The 25,606-nt window shown below is 38.8% G+C and overlaps 1 protein-coding gene across 1 annotated transcript; it reads right to left on the bottom strand.

The window, feature by feature from the left end:
* Positions 1 to 139: 139 nt before the first annotated feature.
* Positions 140 to 24,555, bottom strand: SPACA1 (sperm acrosome associated 1). Its single transcript, XM_056125429.1, has 7 exons — positions 24,246 to 24,555; positions 16,439 to 16,495; positions 12,478 to 12,579; positions 11,752 to 11,858; positions 10,864 to 10,999; positions 1,050 to 1,170; positions 140 to 296 (listed from the first exon to the last, which is right to left on the bottom strand). Exons 1-7 carry the CDS (start codon positions 24,553 to 24,555, stop codon positions 140 to 142), a joined length of 990 nt encoding a protein of 329 aa, XP_055981404.1.
* Positions 24,556 to 25,606: the final 1,051 nt, after the last annotated feature.

Below are 25,606 nucleotides of genomic sequence, written 5' to 3'. Positions count from 1 at the left end.
CCTTTTCTTATGTTCCTTACCTTCAGACTAAAGCAAATCACTCACTATGTTATTAAAGTAGTTTATTATATATTTATTTTTATAATAAGAAATATGATATGCTCTAATCTTCTGTAATTTGGTATATAGCATCCATCCATCATTCATTCCATTCACTTAAAGCATCATCTTCCCGTGCAGGCATTTCTGCTGGTGATTGGTCAATCGAAGCTGAATCTTTATATCTCATTGAACTCAGATCAGAATGTATCTCAGTACTTGAGGATTTTGCCCCCCAGAAAGCTTTGACTGCCGCCCTGAGGGATTAAAAAAATGTAAAGACAAAAGATCATTTATGAGATGAAAACTTGAATTCCATTTATATTTACATTTTTATGTATAGAAGGAACTCCTTAATCAATTTTTTTAAAAAAAAATCGGAACATTGGTAAACCTTCAGACATACTAAGTAGACAATCTTACTCGTGAAGGCATAAAAAAAAAATTAGTTATGTTAACTATTAGCTGGAGCGATAGCACCTCGGTAGGGAATTTGCCTTGTGCTCAGCTAGCCTGGCTGAGCTGGGTTCAATTTCTCTGCCCCTCTCAGAGAGCCCAGCAAGCTACCAAGAGTATCTCGCCTGAGCAGCAGTGCCAAACACAGTAACAACAAGTCTCAAAATGGAGACGTTAATGGGCCTGCTTGAGCAAATCGATGAACAATGGGAAGACAACTATTAGTTAATTAGTAGGCTATAATAACCAAGTCTCTGGTTGTTATAATTTCAACTAGACAACAGTTGTCAAAAAAATTCATTTTGGGTAGTAAATATGGTTATGTATATGTAATATATAATTGTAAAATTTGTATTTCAACGTTCTCTTGTGTCTGGGGAACCAAGGTATAAAATGAGCTAGCCTAAACTAGATATCCAGGAGGAATGGAGTTGGGCAGTTTTAAAGTCATAGGCAGGAAGCATCATGAATAGGGCTTTGGGTTCATTTGACAGGGAAGGGGAAGATCAGGATGCCTATCGAGGGTGATGACTCACATTCCTTCTTCCACCTACCAATTTATAATTATGAAAATCAGTACAAAGATCACGAATACACAAATAATGACTCCTATAGTCAGCACAAAAACGAGGACTGCATCAGTATCTGGCCGGTTTGTTCTTCTCACCCGCAGTTCTAAAGAAAAACCACATAACTAATTATTATTACTACTGTAAAAGTAAAAACATTAATTGGAAACTTTGTAGTAAAAAAACAGTTTTAGAAACATTATGGTGGAAAGTTATTAATGAACCTGGTCTTCATATCTGAAATGTTCATTACAAACACAAAAGTTAAAAATCATCGGCCTATATTGAGCTTAGCTGTTATATTTACTATCCATCTGATCAAATCATTTACCCATCATTTATTTTTGATGCATACAACATAATTTGATAATACCTGTATACCTCCTACAAAACTTTTCAATGGGCATATCATTAACCAGAGTTCAGTATTAGTTGTAGTTTTTTCTTTCTGAGATATATTTTACAGTGAACTGAACAGATGTACATTTACTTAATTTTTGGCAAATAAATACACATATGTAATGTAGGCGAAAGTAATGTAGATGCTTATATAATTTTACTATACTCCCAGATGTGCAAACCTCTTTAGGACACCCAGAAATGCAAATCCCAGTATAATAATAAAACATTATTACTATAAATAGTAAAATAAAATAAATAGTAAATAAATAGTAAAATAAAATAAATAGTAAATAAATAGTAAAATACATAGTAAAATAAATAGTAACTAGTAAGTAAATAGTAAAATAAATAGTAAAATAAAATTAAATAAATAAAAGATTATTACTATAAAATAATTTCGCTGGAGTGATAGCACAGTAGTATGACATTCCTTGCACGTGGCTAGCCAGGCTGAGCGGGTTCTATTCCTCCACCCCTCTCAGAGAACCCGACAAGCTACAGAGAGTATCTCGCCCTCGTGGCAAAGCCTGGCAAGCTACCTGTCACATATTCAATATGCCAAACACAGTAACAACAAGTCTCACAATGGAGATGTTACTGGGCCTGTTCGAGCAAATCGATGAACAATGGGAGGACAGTGACAGTGACAGTGAAGGTGACAGTGACTATAATCCCAGAAAGTTTCCTGTCCAATCTTCCCTAGGAGACCTGCTGTTATGATTTTCTTTCCTACCATTGGTTCTGCCTATTATAAAACCTCTTAGAAATGAAGGCATATAATATATATTTTATACAATACTATATATTTTATATATTTTTACTTAGCATAATGTTTTAAACACTTGCCCATATTGTTGTATATATCAGTATTTCCCCATTATTTACCAATAAACACCTAGGATGTCTCAATTCAGGGCAGCTACATTGAGCCGTTATGAAGACTCTTGTGCAAGTCTGTTGTGAACATATGTTTTCATCCTCTAGATAAATACCTAAGAATGGAATTAGTTGCTGGTTGATAAGGTAGTACTGTCCTCTCGTTGTTCATTGATTTGCTCCAGCGGGCACCAGTAATATCTCACAACAAATTGTGAGACTTGTTGTTACTGTTTTTGGCATATCAAATACATCACGGGTAGCTTGCCAGGCTTTGCCATGCGGGCAAGATACTCTCAGTAGCTTGCCAGGCTCTCCAAGAGGGGCGGAGGAATCGAACTCAGATTGGCCGCGTGCAAGGCAAATGCCCTACCCGCTAGTTCCTCCAAGGAACTTGAAGACTTTTTTTCAAACTGCTTAGTTAACTATGCATGTTTCAAGAATATTTTCCTCTCAGTGGTTGGTCAGCCTATTAATTTTTAAATGATTTCTTTTAATGAGCTGAAGTTTTAAATTTTGATGAAGCCTAAAATTATTAATTTTTCCTTTTTATGGTAACTATTTTCTGAATCATATCTAAGAAACCCTTGTCATCTTCTGAATCACACAGATTTCTCCTGTGTTTCCTTTTTAAAGATTTATGGCTTTCACTTTTTAATTTATAACTGTGATATATATCTTATTTTTGTACGTGCCATAAGGTGGGGGTTGATGCTCATTATTTTTATACAAATATATACACTCTACTTTTAAATCATGCATTTTCTTCTACAATTTTGTTCTTACCATAAGATAATTAGTCTACCATGTGTTAACAGTTCTATATTGTAAACTGATAAAAGTCAAATACTATGAATCACTTACTTTGTGAATTCTACGGCTCCTTAGGCTTCTTTCCTGATCCCTAAATCAGAGAATCACAAAAGATTCTCCTGGGGAAGAATCAGAGTGATCATCTGATGCACCGATCAAATTATAACTAATACCCAGGGCATTTTCATTGTGTGCATATGCTATGTTCTATGTCTATGAATGCTTTCATTTCATCAAGGATTACTCTACATGAAATATTCCCCCATATGTCAATCTCAACTGCTTATTTGTCTACATGTTCTTCTACCACTTTAAACACCATGGAGTATAAGTTTTTATTTTCTTAAGTAATTTTATAGCTATGAACTCCATTTAGTGATCTCACTAAATAGTTCTAAGTATAATAGAAAAATTACATCATATTTATGATGCAACATAAATTAATATATTCATATAAGACACCTATTAGGCTTAAAACCTGAGAACAGCAGCAAAGTTCCTTCACGTTTCACTCACACTGTAATTCTAGTCAAAAGAGGGTACAGCATAAAGGATATGAAGAACAATTTATTTTAAAAGCATCTTCTTTTAAGGACTTTACTTAGATGAATTTTATATCTAATTTTAAAAGGCTGTATTTCTGGACCAGAGAAACAGTACAGTGGGTTAGGCTGTACAGTGGGCTAGTACAGTAGGTTAGGCACTTTCACTGCACACAGTAGAGCAGGGTACTATCCCTGACATCCCAAAAGATTCCCCGGGCAATGCCAGGATATATTCCTGAGTGCAGAACCAGGAGTAAATCCTGAGTATTTCCAGATGTGCCCCACCACCACCAACAACAACAAAAAGGGTGCATTTCAGTGCAATAGGTAAGGTACTTGCCTTGTTTGTGTCTGACCAGGTTTGATCTCTAGCACATAATATCGTTCCTTAAGTGCACTAAGAATGAGCCCTGATCACAGTTGAGTGTGGTGAAGAATAGGGGAGGAGGAGGAAGAGAGTCCTAATTTCCTATTAAAATTCTCTAATTAAAAAATCCACTGTATTTGAATGTTCTCACTTGTTAGAGAAATTGAGTCTGTGTTAGTTCCTAGAGCCACCATACAAAAGTACCACTGTCAAATGGTAATCTAAATGCAGCAGATTTTATTGTCTCACAGTTCTTGAGGTTAAAAGTATAGCGATATTGATTTCCCTTAAGGCTCCAGGAACGAATCCTCCCTCTCATCTTCCAGGTTCTGGTAGCTCCAAATATTCCGTGACTGGTGGCAGTGTAAATTCAATCTCCCAGTTCGTATGAATGGTTTTCCTTTTCCTTTCTCCTCTCCTCTCCCCTCCTCACTTTCCCTCCTCTCTCCTCCTCTCCTTTCCCCTCTTCTCTCCTCCCCTGCCTTCTGCATTTACCAATTTCTCTATTCTTATAAGGACACCAGACATTTTGATTCAAGGTCTATACGGTGTTGCTTTATTGTAGATAAAACAATCATGTCTATATACAAATATGGTTACATTCTAGAGTTCTAAGAATTTGTACTTGAAAGAATCATCTTAGGGGGGGATAAAATTTTAATCCATAACAATGTTTAATTACAAAAAGTTGAACAAAAGAATTGTGAAAAATTGTGATAGAAATTTTTTATTGAACCACTTTTATCCTCAAATATTTCAGTTATTTCAGTTATAGCTATTTATTTTTTAAGCCAGTGCAATATTATGTAGACCTTTCTACTAGAATGTTTGTTTTGATTAAATTCTTTCCCTCCCCCACTACCCCTGCGGTTTCCCATTCTCCTTGTCAATTCTCTCAGAAAAGTATTTTAGGAGAGGACTAATAGTGAAGCAAAGACATTTTATTTAGAACATGTGATAGAAGAAGTGAGAACACATTTCAGAGTGATCTAGGATTGAGAGAGAGAGAGAGATAGAGAGAGAGAGAGAGAGAGAGAGATCCAACATAAAAGAAATGTGCACTACAATTTGAGATACAGGAATATCCTGGAAAAGAAGTGAGTTCCACGGGGTCGAGGGGAAAAGCATGGGGCATAGAGGATGGAGTGGAACACCGTGAGTAATGGGTTGTGAGCCACTTCCAAGATGGACTGTAAACCCCTTGCTTCTTCAAAGCTGTTTTTAAGGTTTCTTGGAAGCAATTGCTAGTATCTGTTGCTTAGAGCAGTGTCAAGGATGGGTTGCTGAATTATCCTTGGGTGGGCCCTTGCTGGTTGTGATATTTTTTTTAAAAATTAACCTAAAATTCATTACCAAGGGACCAGGACTCAACGAGTAGAGAGGATTTGAGACATGGACCTCACCCACGTCCACCCAAGTTGTCAGGGTTCCTTCTTCCTACCGGCTCTTAGGAACTGGCCAGCGTTGGTGCCAGAGCTGGGCAGCTAGCAGAATGACTGCCTGGCTATGTTAGTCTAAGGCGGTGGGATTCTGTATAATTTGGTTCATTGGTTCATTAAGGCATAAATATTCATCTCAGGGCTGGGCATTGCTCCAGTTATGGCCAGGAGTTTGCATCTCCAAGCAATGTTTGGTAGCTCAAATCAGAGGATGACTTTCTGCTCCAGTGGCCAGGATGTCAAAGAGACTTTTGGAGGAACATTTCCAGAAGCTCTTCACCTATAATGGAATCTGGCTATTCCCAAAAAATGAATTTACCTGAGGAACCACTAGATTGGATGGCTACATTTTCCAATGTGCCAATGTCCAACATTACTTCCCTACAGTGAAAGCAAGGAGAGAGGCTGAATTTGAAGAAGGGGAAAGCTAAGGACTTTCAAGGGGGAGAAGGATGCTGACTCAGATCAACCCTCCCTTTTTGGATCCCCCTTCCACTGAGTGCAGAGGTTACCCCTGCACACCCATAGGTCCCATATGAGGTCTCTAGTCTGAAGTACCGGTTGCCTCCATCTATGAGGTCAACTGGCAAGTTACTCTGGGAACACTGTATAGCATCACTGAAGCCCCAAACCATGAGTACAGAACAGACGCATAAAGTAACCGACCATTTTAACCAGTAACCAAGTGCTTTGGCATGTCATCCTCCAGTATGAGACACACACTACCACAGTGTACAAGACCCACAGTGTGGATGTGGAGGGTGTAGAGATCATGTCCTCAGGGGTTAACTTTCCCGTGACCATCCATTATCTTGTTTTACTAAGATATACAACCCCAGATCAGAGAGGAAGCTTAAGACACATGGTGACCATTGCCATCAAAACTGTCTTCTATCCTTGCAAGCTCAAGACCTTGCTTCCTCAGAGGAATCTAACCTAGGCTTGATTTTGGTCATTGCTGATAACACTAAGGAGCCCCTGAAAACTGACAAGGGCCACTTGAAGTGGAGCACTGCAGCATGCCCTTTGGGTTAGTTGCCAGTAGAAATCTGGCCATCGACCTCAGGTCACTTGGTAGTGAGTCTCCGAATGCATTCTCTGAGTAGACAATGACTTTCTCCTCAATAGCAAGACTAAGGGGCTGGAGCTATAGAATAGCAGGTAGGGTGTTTGCCTTGCACACAGCTGACCCGGGTTTGATTCCTCTGTCCCTCTTGGAGAGCCCAGCAAGCTACTGAGAGTATCCTGCCCGCATGGCAGAGCCTGCCTGACAAGCTATGCGTGGCTTAATCAATATGCCCAAAACAGCAACAACAAGTCTCACAATGGAGATGTTACTGGTGCCCACTACAGCAAATAGATGAACAATGGAAGGACAGTGCTACAGTGCTACAGTGAGACAAAGACTGAAGTGCTGGTGTCTGTATGAAGAACACCCCCAATTACATGGGGTCAGTGGCAGTGATGGGAACTGTTACAGTTTGGGCCATTCCTGGCTCAGAGCAGGCTCAGGGACTGTATTCAAAAGAGTGGAATTTTTCTTACTACTGGATGGCTTCCCAGCGGCCAACTTCTTTCTGGCCCACACTGAGCTACTATAAAGAGTTGGAGTTTGCCAGTGGAATCCTACCTGAATGGAATTATAGATCACTAAATCCTTTCTCCAGCAATGGACTTGAAACTGCCCTCTTGGAGAAGACTTACAGCTCACAGCCAGCCAACACCAAATCTCAGGGCTATTCAGTCTGGCCCACCACTACTTCAACAGCCTTCCATTGTTCCATAGGAAGATACCTCAGAGACCAGAAAACATAAGGCTCATCTAGAAGGATATATTGGGTTACCCAAAACTGGACTCCTGAGAAGCAAACCAAGCTTCTAGTGCGTGGGCTAACAGGATCTGGAAGAAATAGACTAATCAAAGCAAAAGGCCATGAGAAATGGACCAAGCACTTACCAGGGTAATGAAGACATTAATAACAACAGCAACCAAAAAAATACACAAAAATTTGTCATATGTCTAAATAGTGAAAGGGTCCGTTTTCAGTGTGTCCCATCATTGTTTTATTTATTTTTGTTTTAGAGCAACATTTGATAGTTCCCAGGGTTTACTCCCAGCTCACTGCTCAGGGATTACTCTTAAGGTGCTCTGGAGACCGTATAAGATGCCAGAGATTGAAACAAGCTGTGTACAAGGCAAGTATCTTACACCCTGAACAACTTATACAGAGAGTAGTGGACTTATGTTATTGAGGGCTTTTTTTTTTCTGTGTTCGGTCCCCAGCTTATGTACCTTCAAATGCATGTGGCCTTTTAATTATGGGAGAAGCTATCCATTGAGCAGTCCTGATGAGGACCAGGCTGTAGGAATAAAAATTCAGAATAGCATTCAAAATATTTAAACAAAATTTTGAAGTAGGACCCATTGAGAATTCTATTAGTTTGATAATATGTTGGCCCTTTTTCTTTTCTTTTCTTTCTTTCTTTCTTTCTTTCTTTCTTTCTTTCTTTCTTTCTTTTTGCTTTCTGTAGCACCTTATTGAAATTGAAATTATTCTTTTAATACTGCTGATATGTCAACATTGGATCAATATTATGAGATTTCACCATAATGTGATTTTGAGGGGAGATAGTGTTTGGGTCACACCTGGCTATGTTCAGGAATTATTACTGATCCCTTGGTCTGTGTTCAAGGTTCATTCCTGATGATGCTCAGGGGACCATATGTGGGTTAGCTGCATGCAAGGGAAGTATCTTACCTGCTGCAACCTCTCCAACCCTAAAGATAATTTTTAAAAACACAAAACAACACATTAGAGAATTTTTAGTTTACTTTTTAAAATTATTTTCAAAGCACTTTACCTTGTTTCCATTTCAAGACAGGGTGTAGTGTTTATAATGCTAGGTTATAAGAATCCAGAAAGAATTTCAAGAAATTCACAACTTCCTTAAAGTTATAGGTAACTTTTGTCATATTTGTTTATAAGAGCAATTTTTTTCTGGAAGGTCTCCAAATACTTGGTTGGATGTTAAAAAGAACTTGTGACCACACCCTCCATAGTCCCAATAACAATAACAACAACAACAAGCGCACAACAACAACAAAATAGACAGTTAAGAACAACTGAACCAAAGGAAATGTCAATTGGGGATAGAACACACCATAGTTTGAATTGAAAGGACAGGGATAAGAATCTGCTTCACAATGAAAATACAGTTTCTAACAATCAAACTACATTCAGGATAAAATTTACCTTTTTTGATATAGAGCAGTATCTATTCATCAATTTCTTTAAGTAAAAAAGTGCTCAATAGACATAACTTGATACCATATCTTTTATCTATTTATTACACCAAGATTTATGGAAACATCATTGAGTATTTCATGATGTATTTTCAATTTTGTGATATAAGTAAAAAGAGAATAAAATTCAATTGTGTCTTTGGAGATATTTCAGGTGCCACTTTCCTAAAGTTAGGCATATCTGACTGATCTTAAAAAAAAAAAAAAAAAAAAAAAGGTCCTCCCGTTGATCGTCGATTTGCTCGAGCGGGCCCAGTAACGTCTCCATTGGAGACTTTGTTGTTACTGTGTCTGGCATATCGAATACTCTCGGTAGCTTGCCGGGCTCTCCGAGAGGGGCGGAGGAATCGAACTCGGGTCGGCCATGTTGGCCGCTTGTAAGGCGAACGCCCTACCGTTGTGCTATCGCTCCAGCCGACTGATCTTTATGAAAAATAAATTAGGGACTGGAGCTATAGCACAGCAGATAGGGCATTTGCCTTGCATGCGGCTAACCTGGGTTCACTTCTCATATGGTCCCCTGAGCACCGCCAGGAATAATTCCTGAGTGCAGAGCCAGAAGTAATCCCTGGGCATCACCAGGTGTGACCCAAAAAGAAAAAAAGAAAGTAAGCACTACTCCTTGCAGAATGGGCTGTAGCAATAGCACAGCGGTAGGGCATTTGCCTTGCGCCCGGCGGAGCCGGGTTCGATTCCTCCACCCCTCTCAGAGAGCCCGGCAAGCAAGCTACTGAGAGTATCTCGCCCGCACGGCAAAGCCTGGCAAGCTACCCATGATGTATTCGATATGCCAAACACAGTAACAACAAAGTCTCACAATGGAGACGTTACCGGGCCAGCTCGAGAAAATCGATTAACAACGGGAGGGCAGTGACAGTGACAGTGACTCCTTGCAGAAAAACCTAAATGATACGAGTCATTGTTTCTGTTTGTAAGAGTGGTCTCTGGACTGGAAGCATCTGGGTTAAGGTAGTTATGCAAATTCTATCAGTCTCACCAAAATACACACATCTAGAAAATTTGGGGGTGAGGTTAAACATCTGTATATATTTTAGGAATTCATCTACAGGTGATTTTAATGTGCTTTACAATTTGAACTATGATAAAGGTACAAAGAAAGAGACAACCAATCTTAAAGGGAAATATACAATTTTTACAAATATATATACATATACATATATATAAAGCACACAAAGTTCAACCTTTAGCAATATATAAGTGATCTCTTATAGAAGGGCTTAATGGCCCCTTGGTGAAATACAGCCATCTCCACACTCTTTCCTCTAAGAATAGTTTTTTTGTAACATTTTCAGCAGTTTTTCATAACAAACAATATAAAATATATTATTTCGGCTCTGCTTTGAGGCAGGGATTGGGATTCTGGATGGAAACATCTGAAATATGGTGATGGGAAGCTGTAATGGTGGCAGGATTGGTGTTTGAATGTTAAATGTAATGAAATATTGTGAACAACTTTATAAAATAAAAAAAATTTTTTTAAATAAAATTCATTTTGTCCTTATTTATTTGTTTTGTTGTATTTGGGTTTGGATCATACCGTCTGGTTCTTGGGAAGTACTCCCAGTTCCTTCACATATAAGTGAACATATTCCTAGACTGCACGGCTGCTTCATGCGACACATCATAAGATACTCCCTACCCATTTTCCATAATTACCACACCATATTTGATGGGGCTCAGATACTAGGCAACAAATCATAGAGGGAGAGCCCGACAAGCTACCAAAACGTATCACGCAGCATGACAGAGCCTGGCAAGCTACCTGTGGCATATTTGATATGCCAAAAACAGTAACAATAACGGCTCTCATTCCCTTGACCCTGAAAGAGCTTCCAGTATGGCAGTGTTGGAAAAGTAAGGAGAGGCTGTTAAAATCTCAGGGCTGGGAACAAATGGAGATGTTACTGGCGCCTGTTTGAGTAAATTGATGAACAACAGGATGACAGTGATACAGTGATAGTGATTATTTCAGAGCGTTAAAAAAAAGAAGAAGAAGAAATATGAGAAAGGTAAAACATAGCTGGACACTTACCATTTGATGTGTAGACTGTGAATCTAACAGATGCTACTAGGTCATTATTCTCATAAGTATTACACTCAAAAGCAACGGGATGATTTTCCCTCTTAATATCCAATATTACTGTATCATTTGAAATTATAACAGGTTGCTATTTAAAAGGGAAAAAAGTATTAACATTTTTCATGTAAACCTAAGATTCAGCAACAATGGACTCTAACAAAAGAGGAATCTTTCTCTCTAGTAATTAATTGTGCTAGTGGATTTTAGAATCATGTGATGCAGACATTCGGTACCAATGCTAACAACTACTGCCTGTGCAACCAAGGACAATTTACTCTCTGGTCTATGTTACTTATCTGTCAAATGGATGTAGTGTTCAGATTATAAGGCAAGTTTAAAGAAACTCTACCAAGTGAATATTTGTACTACTTAATAATAGTAGTTACTGTCTTCATTAAGTAACTTCTATACCTACAAATGAAAATTTTGCTTCAAAAATGGAATACTTTATATAAAATGGTTGATTTTAAGTTCCAGTAATAGCTGGCTTTAGGACCTCTGTAAAATCTTAGCTCTACATGATAAAAACTTTAAAATTCCAATAATAAAAAAATTATTAGACAGAGCCAGAGCAATAGGACAGCCTTATATGTAAGTGGTTACCTGGGTTCAATCCCCAGCATCACATATGGTCCCCTTAGCTCTACCAGGAGTGATCCCTGAGCACAGAGGTAGGAGCCCTGAACACTGCTGGGTGTGCCCCCACAAAAAGAAAGTTACATAATTTAAATTTATTTTCAAATTGCTTTTAAAGAGAATGATTTCTGATAATCATCAAAACTGAGAAGTAAATGGTATCAATTAGTAGAAAGCAGCAAATTACATATACTCCTTACTCACCTGGTCTGCCCTTAGAACTCTCCAAACATATCTGAAACGATTTACAGGAGATACATGAACACAAGCCAGTCTAGCACTGTCAAGAGTTTCTGAAATTGGTGTGCCCCCTTTGAAAAAAAAAAACACCATTGTGAATTATAAATTTAAATGTAGTGCTAACTTTAAAAGTCACTTGTAGAGAAACAGAAAAGAATGATGGATGAAAAGTGCTAAAAGAAGCAGGTAGAGAATACCCCAGCCCCTGCACACAGTCAACCCAGGTTTGACCCCCAGCATCCCATATGGTCCCCGGAATCCCACAGGGGGCCCGTAGTGCAGAGAATACCATAGCTCTCTTTTCCTTCCACAGAGTGAATTTCAAAGAGTTTTAGAAAGGGCAATCTATCTAGTTTGAGATCTACTAGGGCCTTCGATAGTCCACTTAGAGACAACGAAATCTCAGAATAGTATAATTGGATATAAATTGTCATGACCAAATTGTCAAAAGCTGAATTTTACTATACGATAGCCTCAATTACAGACCCTAAGTGCAATCCAGTGTGTAATAGAGGTGTAAAATGTAAGATATCATTGAAAAATGTAAAGCAAAACCGGAAAGTTACTCAAGAGCTCACTGTCTAGAAAAGTGGAACTTTATTATGATTTCCTTTCAATGTCTCAATTGATGACCTCTTTCACTTGTGGCAATCTGAGGTTGAGAATATCCAACACAAGAGTCCAACTCACAGCCACAGTCTGCTGGTCCACGGCATTCTTCCACCCTCACAATACACTTGGATTCACCTCCAGGGCATCCTTTTGTTAATATAACTTCTCTAATACCAATGCCTTTGATAAAAGAAACAGCAAATATTAAAACAGATCAATTCCATTGTTGACTTTCTCTTCCATCAAGTTCTTTTTTGAGACTTTTCCCAGAATTTCAAAAATTAAGTTCCTAAATGCAGAAAAATAATAACTAGCCTCTTTTTAGATTCCTCATTTTTCACTATTTCACAAAACAGCATTTTCCACAGTGAGCTAGGGTGAAATACCATTCCCTCTGGGTTTGTACCATAAGGAATAGGGATTCCATAATTATGCAAATTTGAAGATGATGCATTAAATAAAATTTATTACAGAATTTTTATTATGTAATTCTTTATTACAAAAATGTGTGAATTTTCATTGATCTTAAAATAAAAATTTACATTTTAATATCTTTGAAATCAGAATGCCTTTTATAATTAAAGCATGTCAAAAATGAGCATTTTTCTTTTTTAAAGGTAAATATAAAAATGTGCTTCTTACAGTCAATAAAATCTTAGGCCTGATGAAATGCACTAAAATCTCATAAATTCACTTGACCATGGAACATTTAGAAAGTGGGATTTGGAACTTCTTGAAAATATTTCAAAATTGCATTTTAATATGCATGCCTTTTTAGATTGGCAAAAATCTCTATATTAAACATAGCTGCATAAACTATTAATAACTAAAGCTCCATCATGAGGACATCCTCTTTAGAACTGTCAAATTTGAAGTCTAAGATGTACAACATGATGATTTAATCAGCTATTTGTTGAAAAATGATTACCACAAATTTAGTTAACATTCATAACCTTCCCTGTTACAATTTTTCTTGTGATGAAAGCATTGCAAATCTATCTTTTTGCAACTTTCAAATATAATTACAATATTGTTCATTGTTGTCACCATCCTCAGAACTCATTTATCTTATAATTACAAGTATTTTTTAAATTCCTTTCATCCCTAAAATCCCCTACTTGGCAACCACAAATCTGCTGCTTCTATAAAATGAATTTTTTTCAGATTTCACATAGAAGAGAGATCATATAGCAGTTGACTTTGTCTTAACTCACACAGTATAATGTCCTCAAGTTTCATCCATATTGTTACCAGAGGAAATTGTTACACTTCCTTGTAACAGAAAACAGATCTTTATTAACTAATCTCAGATTTCAGTTTCATCACAGAACTGAGGAAGACAAAAAAAACACTAGACATGTTGACTAGAACCTGTGATAAGACTGTGTGATCACACTAAAGTAGAATTCATCTCAACATCCTTATCTACCAGCTTCCCCCTTTCAACCTTAGATTATAATCACAGATCTCATTCTCAGGGCCAGGAAAGTTAAAGAATCTTTTAACTTTTTGTTGATGGCTCCCAGTAGTACTTCTCAAATATTAGAGTGGTGAAAAATATCTGGAGAGCTTATCAAAATGCGAGTTCTAATGTTGGACCGATAGTACAAAGGGTCTTGCATGGGTCCGATCTGGGTTTGATCCCTGCCGCCATGTACCGTCTTCAGTGACCCACCAGGAATGCCCTCTGAGCACAGAGTTAGGGGTAAACCCTGAGCACCACGAGGTGTGGCCCCCATAAAAAAGAAATGGACATAAGAACAAATTCTGGTTCAGTAGATCTGGGGTAGGTCTTGAGATTGTGAATTTCTAATCCTGTCTTGGTAATGCTGAGGCTGAGATTTTGACGAACAGTGGAGACAACCCCTTTCCTTGAGATGAACAACTCAAGAAGGAATAGTCTCTTCTAGTTAAGAGATATGCCGTTAATCAATTTAACACTGCTCCATCTGAATTTATGAAATGCACAGTCTTGTTCAGAAATGAATAAATATTTTCTAAGCAGGTGTCATGCTTTTATTTCTTTATTTAAGTACAGTTTGTCATAATGATGTGTGTAGGTGTGAGGTTTTTCTGTAAGTCCAAATAACATCTAAAATCTATCTGTTATCCAGTGGGGAAGGGGGAGGAACAACATTTGGATTGCTAAAATATTACGTGGGGGATCACAAGGGATTCTCTTGAATGTCTCATATCCTCTAAATAGTTGTTATAAATGGAAAATATTTTAAAAACATTCTTAAAGTCTAGATACGAAATATTGGCCATGATTTATTTTTTCCTAGAACTTACTACCATCTGATGTGTTATTGTTTTACATATTATCAGTCTTACTAAAAAAACAAATATATATATATATATATTTTTTTTGATGGAAAAGTTTCCCCTGTTTTTCTCACTGCTTCATTTCCATGATATAAAGCAGTATTTGGCACATAAAGGACCCAAAATCAAAAACAAAATTATTTCTTAAATAAACAAATGCAATATTCAATTTCTAAAAGACATCATTAAATAAGAGTAACATAATATCAATGATTAGATTTGCCATTAAAAATAGTGCCTCACCCGTACAAATTTTTCTATCAAGCAGTCAAGAAAGATATAAAATGCAAATAAATAATCAGAGGTTGATCATAAGAATTCCTCTCATTTTCTAACTCTGACTTTCCAAGAAATAAAGATTTAAAAAGATAGATTTAAAACCATCTCAAGAGACAGAAAGTAGCATAGTGGTTGCCAAGCTTTGGGGGTAACAGGAAATTAGAGTCTGGTGGGTGCAGAGGTTTCAGGCTGGGATGATGAAAGAGTTCTGTAGGTGGATGGTGGTAAGGTTGTGCAATGATATAAATATGCCTAATGTGACTGATTCGTACATTTAGAAATGATTGAGATAGTGCACTTTATGTTAGGTTGATTTCACCATAATTAAAAAAAATGACACCTCAAAAATTCAGGTTTACTTTTTCCTTTGGAGGGAGGGTTAAAGACCTCCCCAAGTAGTGCTCTGGGGACCTAAGGAACACTCTCCAAGATTCTTCACAACCCAGGCTGTTGAGTTGGTGCTATGTCCAAAGATGTGTTGGTGCTTAGGCCCTGAAGCACCAGATCCCACCAACGGTACCCTGGTGGTGTTTCAGGAGTCACCAGAGCTACATCAGGCAGTGCTGAGGCTGGGGACCATGTGATATGTGATACCAGGACAAAAGTGTGGTTAGGCACATGCCCTGTACCATCTCCCTGACACCTCAGGATTAATTTTGGGCCCAATAAATGAGCTCCCTTCTAGATCTGCATGAATTTTTGGTCTGCATACCCTGCAATTTTTTTCTTTCCTACCCCACCAATAGTCCTCCCCACGGGGAATATTCTATTTAGAGAAAACTCAATTTCATTGTGAATTATTTATCTTCTCAGCATGCCACTAGTCTTCAGTAGTTCTCAAAAAAAAAATCCAACCAGAGGCATTAGTCTTAATAAGTAACAAGTAGACTTGCTGGAAATAAAATTCTCAAACCCTTCTGAAGACATAGTGAGAAACTCTCAAGGTAGGCACAGTAATCTGCATTAAGACAGTCATAGTTCTTGAATATTATCTTTCCCACAAAGCCAGTATTTCTTTTCTCCAAGACATGACATATAAGTGGGAGAAATATGGATTTGGAATAGACTATTGAAAATAATAAAATTTCATAATAGATTTGCCAGCACAATATGTGGGAAGACATCTGTGAAGTACATCAGAAAGTATTTCATCTTTTGAACATCTGTGAGGTAAAGAAAGTTTTACTTTGATGTAGGGAAAAATCATGCCAAAAAATTAGAGGGAGCTGACTCAAAATAAAATTAAGAGATTACCAACTGAAAACTGACTACCATGTAAATCAGTTTGAGCTCTGTGTGTAAATTCAGTTAATAGAAATATAAATCAATGAAAGGTGGGAGATAATATGCAAATTATAAATTAAAAATACCCTATTACCTTATCTCACCTCCTCCCCACTCACAAATACAATATTGTTTGCTTTAGGTTACTTACCACATGTAACAGTGCACATCCCATATTCTACTTCTTTGACTAATGTCGAATTTGTAACTAAACATAAAGTGAAAAAATAATTTAATCAGAAGAAAATTAAAAGAAAAGTGAAAGACTTTTGTGGAAGGAAGGCTATAGAACTTATCACATAGAAAAGACATTTCAAAAAATTTTATTAAACCATAAAATCTATGTCTTCTCAATGTCTATATCTTTCAGTATTGTTTAAACCAAAAGAAGACTATTTTTCAAATAAATTAATTAGAAAATAAACCTTGCATGATACTTAAAATTAATTTTTCCTCACCTCAATACATCGTGATATAAAGTTCTATCAAGGGAAGGAAAAACTCAATTTTTAAATGACTCTTCCAACATTAAGGCTCATTTTTTCCCTATTGTCTATTTTCCAGAGAAATAATTATTGTATTATTTCCATCCTCAAAGACATCTATAGCATATAGATACCAAATGTTCATTAAAATTAATCTATGTTATAGATTAATCCTATTTGCTTTCATGTTAAGATGCAAAATATTCCCAAGAATTTATTTTAGCACTCTATTTAGAAAGGTATCTAAGAATAAAGAATTATTTGAGCATTTAAGTAATGTTTTTAAATCTCTAGGATTTTTCCACAATCTGTAATATATAACCATCTTTTCAAAACTCAAAATCAGATTAAAATCTCAATTTAAGAAAAAAGTATTAAGCACTTTAACTGTAGCACTGTCCTCCCATTGTTCATCGATTTGCTTAAGTGGGCCCAGTAACATTGTGAGACTTGTTACTGTGTTTGGCATATCCAATACATCACGGGTAGCTTGCCAGGCTTTTCCATTCAGGCTAGATATCCTCGGTAGCTTGCTGGGCTCTCCAAAAGGGGTGGAGGAATCGAATTTGGGTCGACCAGGTCAGCCTCGTGCAAGGCAAAAGCCCTACCCACTGTGCTATTGCTCCAACCCATAATGCATGTAAAATAATTCTGTCATTAATACGTAAGAGATGTCAAGCAAATCGATATTGTCTCATTTTTTTTACTCTCATGATCATCAACTTTGAGATAATATTGCTTAAAAACGCATTTTGTTGACACATTTCATTAAAAGTCAAATTGTAGAACACAGAAAACACAGGTATCTGAGTGAACATGAGACAACTTTTAAATATTCACACTTTTCAGAAACCTTTTGAAAAAATCAGTTTCACTATTTACTATGGTAGGAAAGAAAACAACATACAATTGAATCAGATCATCTCTTCAGTCAATATTTCTCAACCTTTAACCCGCTATGGTCCCCTTCTGACCTTGTTTCCTTCCTATGACCTCCTTTTCCTTTGGGTTGGCTCTCTAGTCTCCTGCCATCACCAGCCACTGTGCAGATGTTCACCTATGGTCCCCTTGGGAATGCCTTGGGGGCTCATAGGGAACCATATGACCCACGTATGAGAAATGCTGTCTTAAATCCCCTTCAGCTTTGAATATTGAATGCCCATTAGTTCAGTGACTTTTCTTTTTGATGGAATAGCACAGTGATGTGTCAGGACAATTGTATGTATCTGGACAGTGGACTTCAACGTGGTATTTGTCAAAATGTCCCATTACACACCTATGAGTGAAAGGGGGAAATGCAATCGGAATGTCAGCAAAATTTTGTCTATAAAACAATAAACAGTAAAGTCTACAGATAACAATTAATGAGTTGCTATCAAAGCGGTAGAAGTGATATGTCATAGGACTCTGTCCTGCTCAACACTTCCACTAATGATCTGGAAAATACTGATTTCATGCTGACTTAAATCTAGAGGTTCAGCAAAGCTGGAAAGGATAGCAAATATGTTTGAAGATAAATCTGAATCTAAAAATTACAGGGTGTAATAATGGGCACATCTAATAAATGGAACCATGGAAAAATAAAATGTTCATTATCTGGAGATAAAATATCAATGTCCCCCAAATACTAAGTGGATTGTTTTTATTGGAAAATAAAGTCACTGTCACTGTCCTCCTGTTGTTCATCTATTTGCTCCAGCAGGTCCAGTAACATTGTGAAACTTGTTGTTACTGTATTTGGCATATTGAATACGCCACTGGTAACTTGCCATGCTTTGCCAGTCGGGCTAGATACTCTTGGTAGCTTGCTGGGCTCTCCTAGAGGGACAGAGGAATCCAACTCAGGTCAACCAGGTCAGCCTTGTGCAAGGCAAATGCACTACCCGCAGTGCTATCGCTCCAGCCCGGAAAATAAAGTAAAAATAAGTAAAATGAATGGAAAGTTCAATGAGCGTTGAGACTCAGGTGGCTTTCCTACAAATCTGCTGGGTCTTTCAACCGATAAAAGGCTATCAATCCAAAATACAGCAGATATTGACACTGCTCTTTATTTTCTGGCCAGATCCTAGAATGCTATCTTCAATTCTGGATAGGATATTTTATATGTTGAAATGTACCAACAAGCACCAATTTTAATTTCTGAATTATTTTTTTGTTTAGTTTGAGGTCATACCCAACCAAACTGAAGACTTATACCTGGCCCTGCACTCAGGGACCATGCATGCAGCAGCTCAGGAGAACATATGGGATGCTGGGGATTGAACCCAGGATAGCATGCAAGGCAAGTTCCCTACCCATTGTACTATCAACCCAGTCCTATGAATTACTTTCTTGAGAGTTGATATAATGTTGATATTTCATGACCTTTTACTTTCTTAAAGGTCTTACAAAGAAAAAGAAAAGACATATTTATATAGAAAAAAATCTTAATTGAATAAAACTATCCTATAATTATGTATTCTATTGTTGGTCTCTTTGATAAGTATATCAGAATCACAATCATCCTGTTCTTCATCAATTGCCTCAAGCAGGCACCAGTAACGTCTCCTTCACTCTAGCCCTGAGATTTTAAAAAGTGCCATATTCAAGGCTCTTTCAGGGTTAGAAGAATGAGACCCATCATTGTTACTGGTATTTGGCATATTGGGTACACCACGGGGAGTTTGCCAGACTCTGCCGTGTGGGTAGGTTACATTCGGTAGCCTGCCAGTTTGTCCAAAGTAGGAATGAGATAATAAGATCTCACACAGCCAGTATATAAAAAGGCCATTATGCTTGTAAAAAAATTAATATATAAGGGGCATAAAGAAGTAGAAAACATGACATCCTAGGGATTTTTCCTATCTTTTGAAACATTTTATTTCAACATCCATAATGATTGTTTTCATTTTTACTCACCAATTATTCTCAACTCTGCTTTTAAGAAATATTAAAACAATAGAATGGAAGAATGGTTAAAATCACCTAGAAATACTACATGATTAAGAAATAAATCATAGCTACTACACCATTATTTGTCTCCCTTTTCTGCCCAAAGTGTTATATCACCTTTCAGGAAGGTACAAAAGAAGTCCAGGACATGCTTCTTATAATCTATTTTCAATTTTCATTGAACAAGGTTGAGATTTTACAATATTTAGGTTTTGTCTATAATGCAAAGAGAAGAGAACTGACCGAGAAAAAACATTTCATAATTCTAACATGAATCAGGAGGTGTAGAGAGGCAAATATCAACAGTACTTTAAATGTTATTAATGATGGTGCAATTGATTGCATAAGCAGAGTGGGAGATGATGGTATCTTAGATGGATATCCTAGATGAAATTTTTCTAATTCAACAATCCATGAACGGATGTCATATTTCTAAGGATAAAAAGGACACATGGTTCACTCATCTAGTTAGTCTTTCAACAAGGACTTAATCCTGACGTGTCTTATGAAAATAAGCCAGACATTACTGTTTTGCTTAAAGATATGGGCAGGATTCTTTCCTTTCTTGGTGAGAGGGTGGGGTGGATCTGGGCATCTGGGTTGTCTTTAGGGAATCATGAAGTGCTAGAGATTTAGCTCAGATTCTCTGCCTCCCAGGTATGTGATCAGACCCAGTATTCCTTTCTTTTTTTTTTTAAAGCTTTTTTTCCCTTTGTTTTAATTTTGCTTATGCAACAAAATTAATTCAATAAGGTTAATAAACGGACAAATCATGATGGCAGGTATGTATACAAGAGACGATATAAAACAGATGGCCAAATAAATTAATTGGACCAACCATTCTAGTCTGCCTGTATAAAATAAAAATGAAAACATTTGCAATTATGGAGTAAAGCAGGTGGCAGTCTTCAACAAAATATATGTGTTTGCCTTCATAGGTTTCAAAAATATTGTCTTGAAATGCAAGTGCAAAATGAACCAGATTACTCTGATGATAGCAAGAACCTATTATGTCTTAAAAATCTTTAGATACAGATACATTTCAGTTTCATGTATAACAGCTGATGAACATTTATTTGGATTCAAACTACTTTGCTCATTAAGGTATATACATCTTCCAAAGCAGAAACTATAGAGTAAAAACTGAGGAATTGCATCTTTAATTTTTTTCTCCTTCCTCTTTTCCTCCTTTCTCCTGTTCTTCCCCCTTCTCTTTTCATTCCTCTTCCTTCTTTCTCCTCTTCCCTCCCTCCTCTTCATCAGTCCTTCTCTTATGCCCCTTTCTCCTCCCTCAGCTCTCTCCTCCTCCCCTCTTTTTTTTCTTTCCTCTTCCTATACCTTTAAATTCTTTTTTAAAAAAAAATTTTATTAAATCACCGTGAGATAGTTACAAGGTTTCATGTTTGGGTTACAATCACACAATGATCAAACACCCATCCCTCCACCAGTGCACATTCCCCACCACCAATATCCCTGGTATACCCTCTCTTTCCCACCCTCATCCTGCCTCCATGGCTGACATGATTCCCCATAATCTCTCTCTACTTTTGGGCATTATGTTTTGCAGTACAGACACTGAGAAGTTATCATGTTTGGTCCTTTATCTACTTTCTGCACACATCTCCCATCCCAACTGATTCCTCCAGCCATCTTTTTCTTAGTGATCCCCTCTCTATTCCAGTTGCCTTCTCCCCTTTGCTCATGAGGCCGGCTTCCAGCTATGGAGAAATTTATCTGCCCCGTGTATCTACTATCCTCAGGTGTCAGCAATTCTTATGAAAATTCTTGAAGTTATTTTCATGATCCTATTATCATTATTTTGTCAAATATGTTAAACTGTCCTCCCATTGTTCATCAATGTGCTCGAGCGGGCCCAGTAATGTCTCCATCATGAGACTTGTTGTTACTGTTTTTGGCATATTGAATACATCACGGGTAGCTTGCCAGGCTTTGCCCTGCGGGTAAGGTATTCTCAGTAGCTTGCCAGGCTCTCTGAGAGGGGTGGAGGAATCAAACTTGGGTATGCCTCATGGGCTACATGCAAGGCAAATGCCCTATCCGCTGTGCTATTGATCTATTTAATAATAACTTGTAAGTGATGATAACTATTTTTACTGGTTCATTGTGGGTAAAAGATGCTTTGCCAAATTTTAATAAAGGTTCTGAAAATTTCCAGATTTCAAACACTTCAAACTATTTAAAGTCCTGAATTCTTTTCCTAGGAAAAGTCAGCTGTGTACAAAATTATATACAAAAAATAACACAACTTCTAGAAGTTTAGAGATGAGAAAATCAAGGTAGAAAAAAGCCAGTTTGACCATGTTTTGCATTTGAATGTAAGGCATTATAAATCCATTGCCTGAGCTAAGGCTACAACTTTAGAGCTAGAACTAGCTTTAGGCCAGCTTAATGCTAAAACTGCTGAATTACTGACTGGGGGGAGGGCTTGAAAAGTGACTTGTGGGGAAGGAAACTGGGGACACCGATGATGATGAAGGGATGGAGGGATGGATGTTGAAACATATAAGTGAAACACATGAACAACCTTTTTTATTTTTTTAATGAAGCACCATGAGCTACAGTTACAAAGCTTTCATGTTTGAGTTTCAGTCATACAATGACCAAGCACCCATCCCTCCACCAGTGCACATTTTCCACCACCAATGATCCCAGTATCCCTTTCCCAGCCTCTAAGACAATTTCCCCCTTACTCTCTACTTATGGACATTATGGTTTACAATACAGATAATGAGAGGTCATTATATTTGGTCCTTTATCTACTTTCACAAACAACTTGTAACTGTATATCTCACTGTGTTTTAATAAAACAATTCTTAACATATTAAAAAAAATAAAACTGCTCAATTGGAGCTGGAGTGATAGCATAGCCGGTCGGGTGTTTGCCTTGCATACAGCCAAGCCAGGTTTGATTCCCAGCATCCTCTGTGGTCCCCTAAGCACTGCCAGGAGTAATTCCTGAGTGCATGAGCCAGGAGTAACCCCTGTGCATCACCAGGTGTGACCCAAAAAGCAAAAATAAATAAATAAATAAAAATTTTTTAAAAACTCCTCAATTGTTTATAAAACTAGAGTGAAGAGACAACTAGTCTAGGGGGGCTGGCTGGAGAGACAGAGCAGACAGAGCTCTTCTCTTATCTTGCACTCAGTCTGGGTGGGTGGGGTTTTCAATTCAATCCCAGACACCATATGCAATCTCCCCGAGTCTCCCCAGGAGTGTTCCTTGAGCAAAGCCAGAAGTAAGCCCAAGCGGTGGCCCAATAATTTTTGAAACGAGAGGCAGGGGTTGGTGGGAAAGAAGAGGAGACAAGAGGGGAGTGGAGGGGAAGGCAGCAAAGGAAATAGCTACTAAGCTTTAGGACAAGTTTTTTTCGTCCCTAGTTCCTTTATTCACATTTGCAAAGCCAAGAAGCCCTCCAAGAACTCTGCAATGTAACGATAATGAAACTGGGAAAAAAAAAAAAAAAGCTCAGGTTCACTCTTGGTCATGAGCAAACAGCAGGGAGATCAAAACAGCACCTATCCATACAGGCATAAAACCTGACCAGGAAAAGAAGGCTTTGAGTTGGGTTACATATAGGGGAAGGGAACATCCATCTTTATGTGTCTCCTAACCTGCAAATGACCTTTCATCTACCAGCATGTGTGTCACTGATCAATATGGCATGTACAAAAGCTTGTCGAGTGTTATTTTTTAATGAGCGAGCCGAAAAAGCCAAGCTTGTGTGCCATGCGGAGGCTCACTCTCCCCTGGTGAACAATATCCTTTAACACTGCCACTAGTTGGATCCCTGGCTGAGTGTTTTCTGCCGCGAGCGTTCATTTATGGTCTAAAGCTGAGCTTAGAAATAAACCACCACCTGGCGCTCAGCTGCCTGAAACTGACTCGTGCTTGCGGGCAGTTGGGCCAGGAAACTGGGATCGGGATAGATCACACCCAAGGGAACTCTGAGTTTCACTGACACTCCCAGAACGTGCACGCAGAAAATGAAGGATGACCTCGAGTAAATGGAACGTAAAAGAAACGCTAAGGAAAAACAAAACAAGACCAAAAAAAAAAAAAAAAACATATTCCCAAATTTTTGTGCTTTGGGAATATGTTTTTTGTCTTGTTTTGTAAGTCTACAACTGTACCTCATGGTGTTTCACTAATAAAAAATTTAAAAAAAAACAAAAAAACATATTCCCAAGGAACATACACCCTGATGTCAAGCTCAGCCTGAAAACAGAGGCGTGGGGTGGGACTTCAAAGAAGTAACCCGTTTTGCTCTTATCCAGAGCAATACTTAACAGTATTTCTGCAACGATTTCTATGTATGTGCTTACTTAACTTGCTGAGGCTTTGAAGATCTTGCTCTGGGCCATGGTGGGGCAGGGAGGGGAGCTTCATTGATCAGGGCTGCAGTCTGCCAAAGGGCTCAACCGGATCCTCTCCTCTCCCAATCCCCAGACAAAAGAGCAAGCGGGCGGGGCTGTGACCTTGTGCCCTCCACAGAGTGAAAGATTAAGCCTGGGTGCCCTCACCTTCCTCGGGCTCCTCTTGGGGTTCGTTCTCGGCATCCATATCACCGGAGTCCTGCTTGTCTGTCCCCACCAGACTGTAGCCTTGATTGTCGGCATTCTCGGGGACGTTATCCGCGGATGCAAGCCCGGTGTTGGAGTCTGGGTCATTCTCGCTGTCGCCTTCGGGGTCCCCCTCGCTGGCCACCCCAGGGCCGGGCCCCTCCTGCAGGGCGGTGACATTGGCCCCGCACGCGGCCCTGGGAACCCCCAGGAGCAGCCCGGCCAGCGTCAGCAGCAACCTGGCGCAGCAGCCCGTGCCCCTGGGGCTCATGGTTCCCCGGCCCACAAGGCCGCCCAAGGCACAGTCACAGTGGCCGCTTCCCGACGAGAGGTTCACGGAATCGAGAAGCCATTTAGAACCCGGGCCACGATGCACCCCAGCAACCTTTGAAGCGTCATATCTCGTCACCCGCTCGCGCTCTTAGCTCCAGGCTGCGGAGACGCGCGCCTCGCAGGCCGCCGTGCGGCTCCCACTAGAGGCCACCGGGGCCCTAGGATGGGCTTCCCTTCCTACTGCATGCTCTTCTCTGGGAGCTGGCCTAGTTCACCCTGCTTCTTCCTTCAGGAGGGTATTTTCTTCTTTTCGTCCTTCCTAGGTTACTCTTCTAAGCCCGAGTGGTGTGACAGAGAGAGACCTTCCAGCATGTTTCCTGGGCCAGCCATACAGCAGCAGAGGGGATCCACCCTGGTGCGCAGCCTGTTCAGCAGCTCTTGCATGCCAGCACGCTCCTGGTGACCTGGTGTCCAGCTCCTTTTGCAAAGCAGTCAACGGGGAATGGCTCAAGAAAGGGCACAGCCTTGTAACAGAGGCACGCTAGGTTCACAATCCGCAGCGGAGCGTTGGTGCATAAAGGAGACAGGGCTCGTTTCCTTTGTTCTGAACAGGGGTGAATACAGCTGAGGCCTGTATTCTCAGCGTTAAGAGTGTGCTGGTAGTGGGGCTGGGGAGACAGTACAGGAGGGGAGGCACTTGCCTTGAGGCATGCCGCAGACCCAGGCTCGATCCTTGGCATCCCCTACGGTCTCCTGAGTACCACCAGAAGTGATTCTGGAGTACAGTCAGGAGTAACCCCTGAGCATCACCAGGTGTGGTTCAAAAACAAAAATCAAAAATAAATAAAAAGAGTGTGATGCTAGTACCTTAGCTGGCTGTGGGCCAGCCTTGAGCTAAGTAAGGGAGCCGGAAGGAAGAGTAAGATTTATAACTACAGCTAGTTCTTCACCATCACCAGTGTTTGGGAGAACCAATTCCCAGGTTTAATCTTTAACCTTGTACACTTCCTTTCTTCTTGCATTGACATTATTTATCAATATCTCCTTGG

Source organism: Sorex fumeus, unplaced genomic scaffold (assembly GCF_029834395.1).
Source record: "Sorex fumeus unplaced genomic scaffold, SorFum_2.1 ptg000054l, whole genome shotgun sequence".
Taxonomy (NCBI): Eukaryota; Metazoa; Chordata; class Mammalia; order Eulipotyphla; family Soricidae; genus Sorex; species Sorex fumeus.
This window is presented reverse-complemented; position numbering and strand designations above follow the sequence as displayed.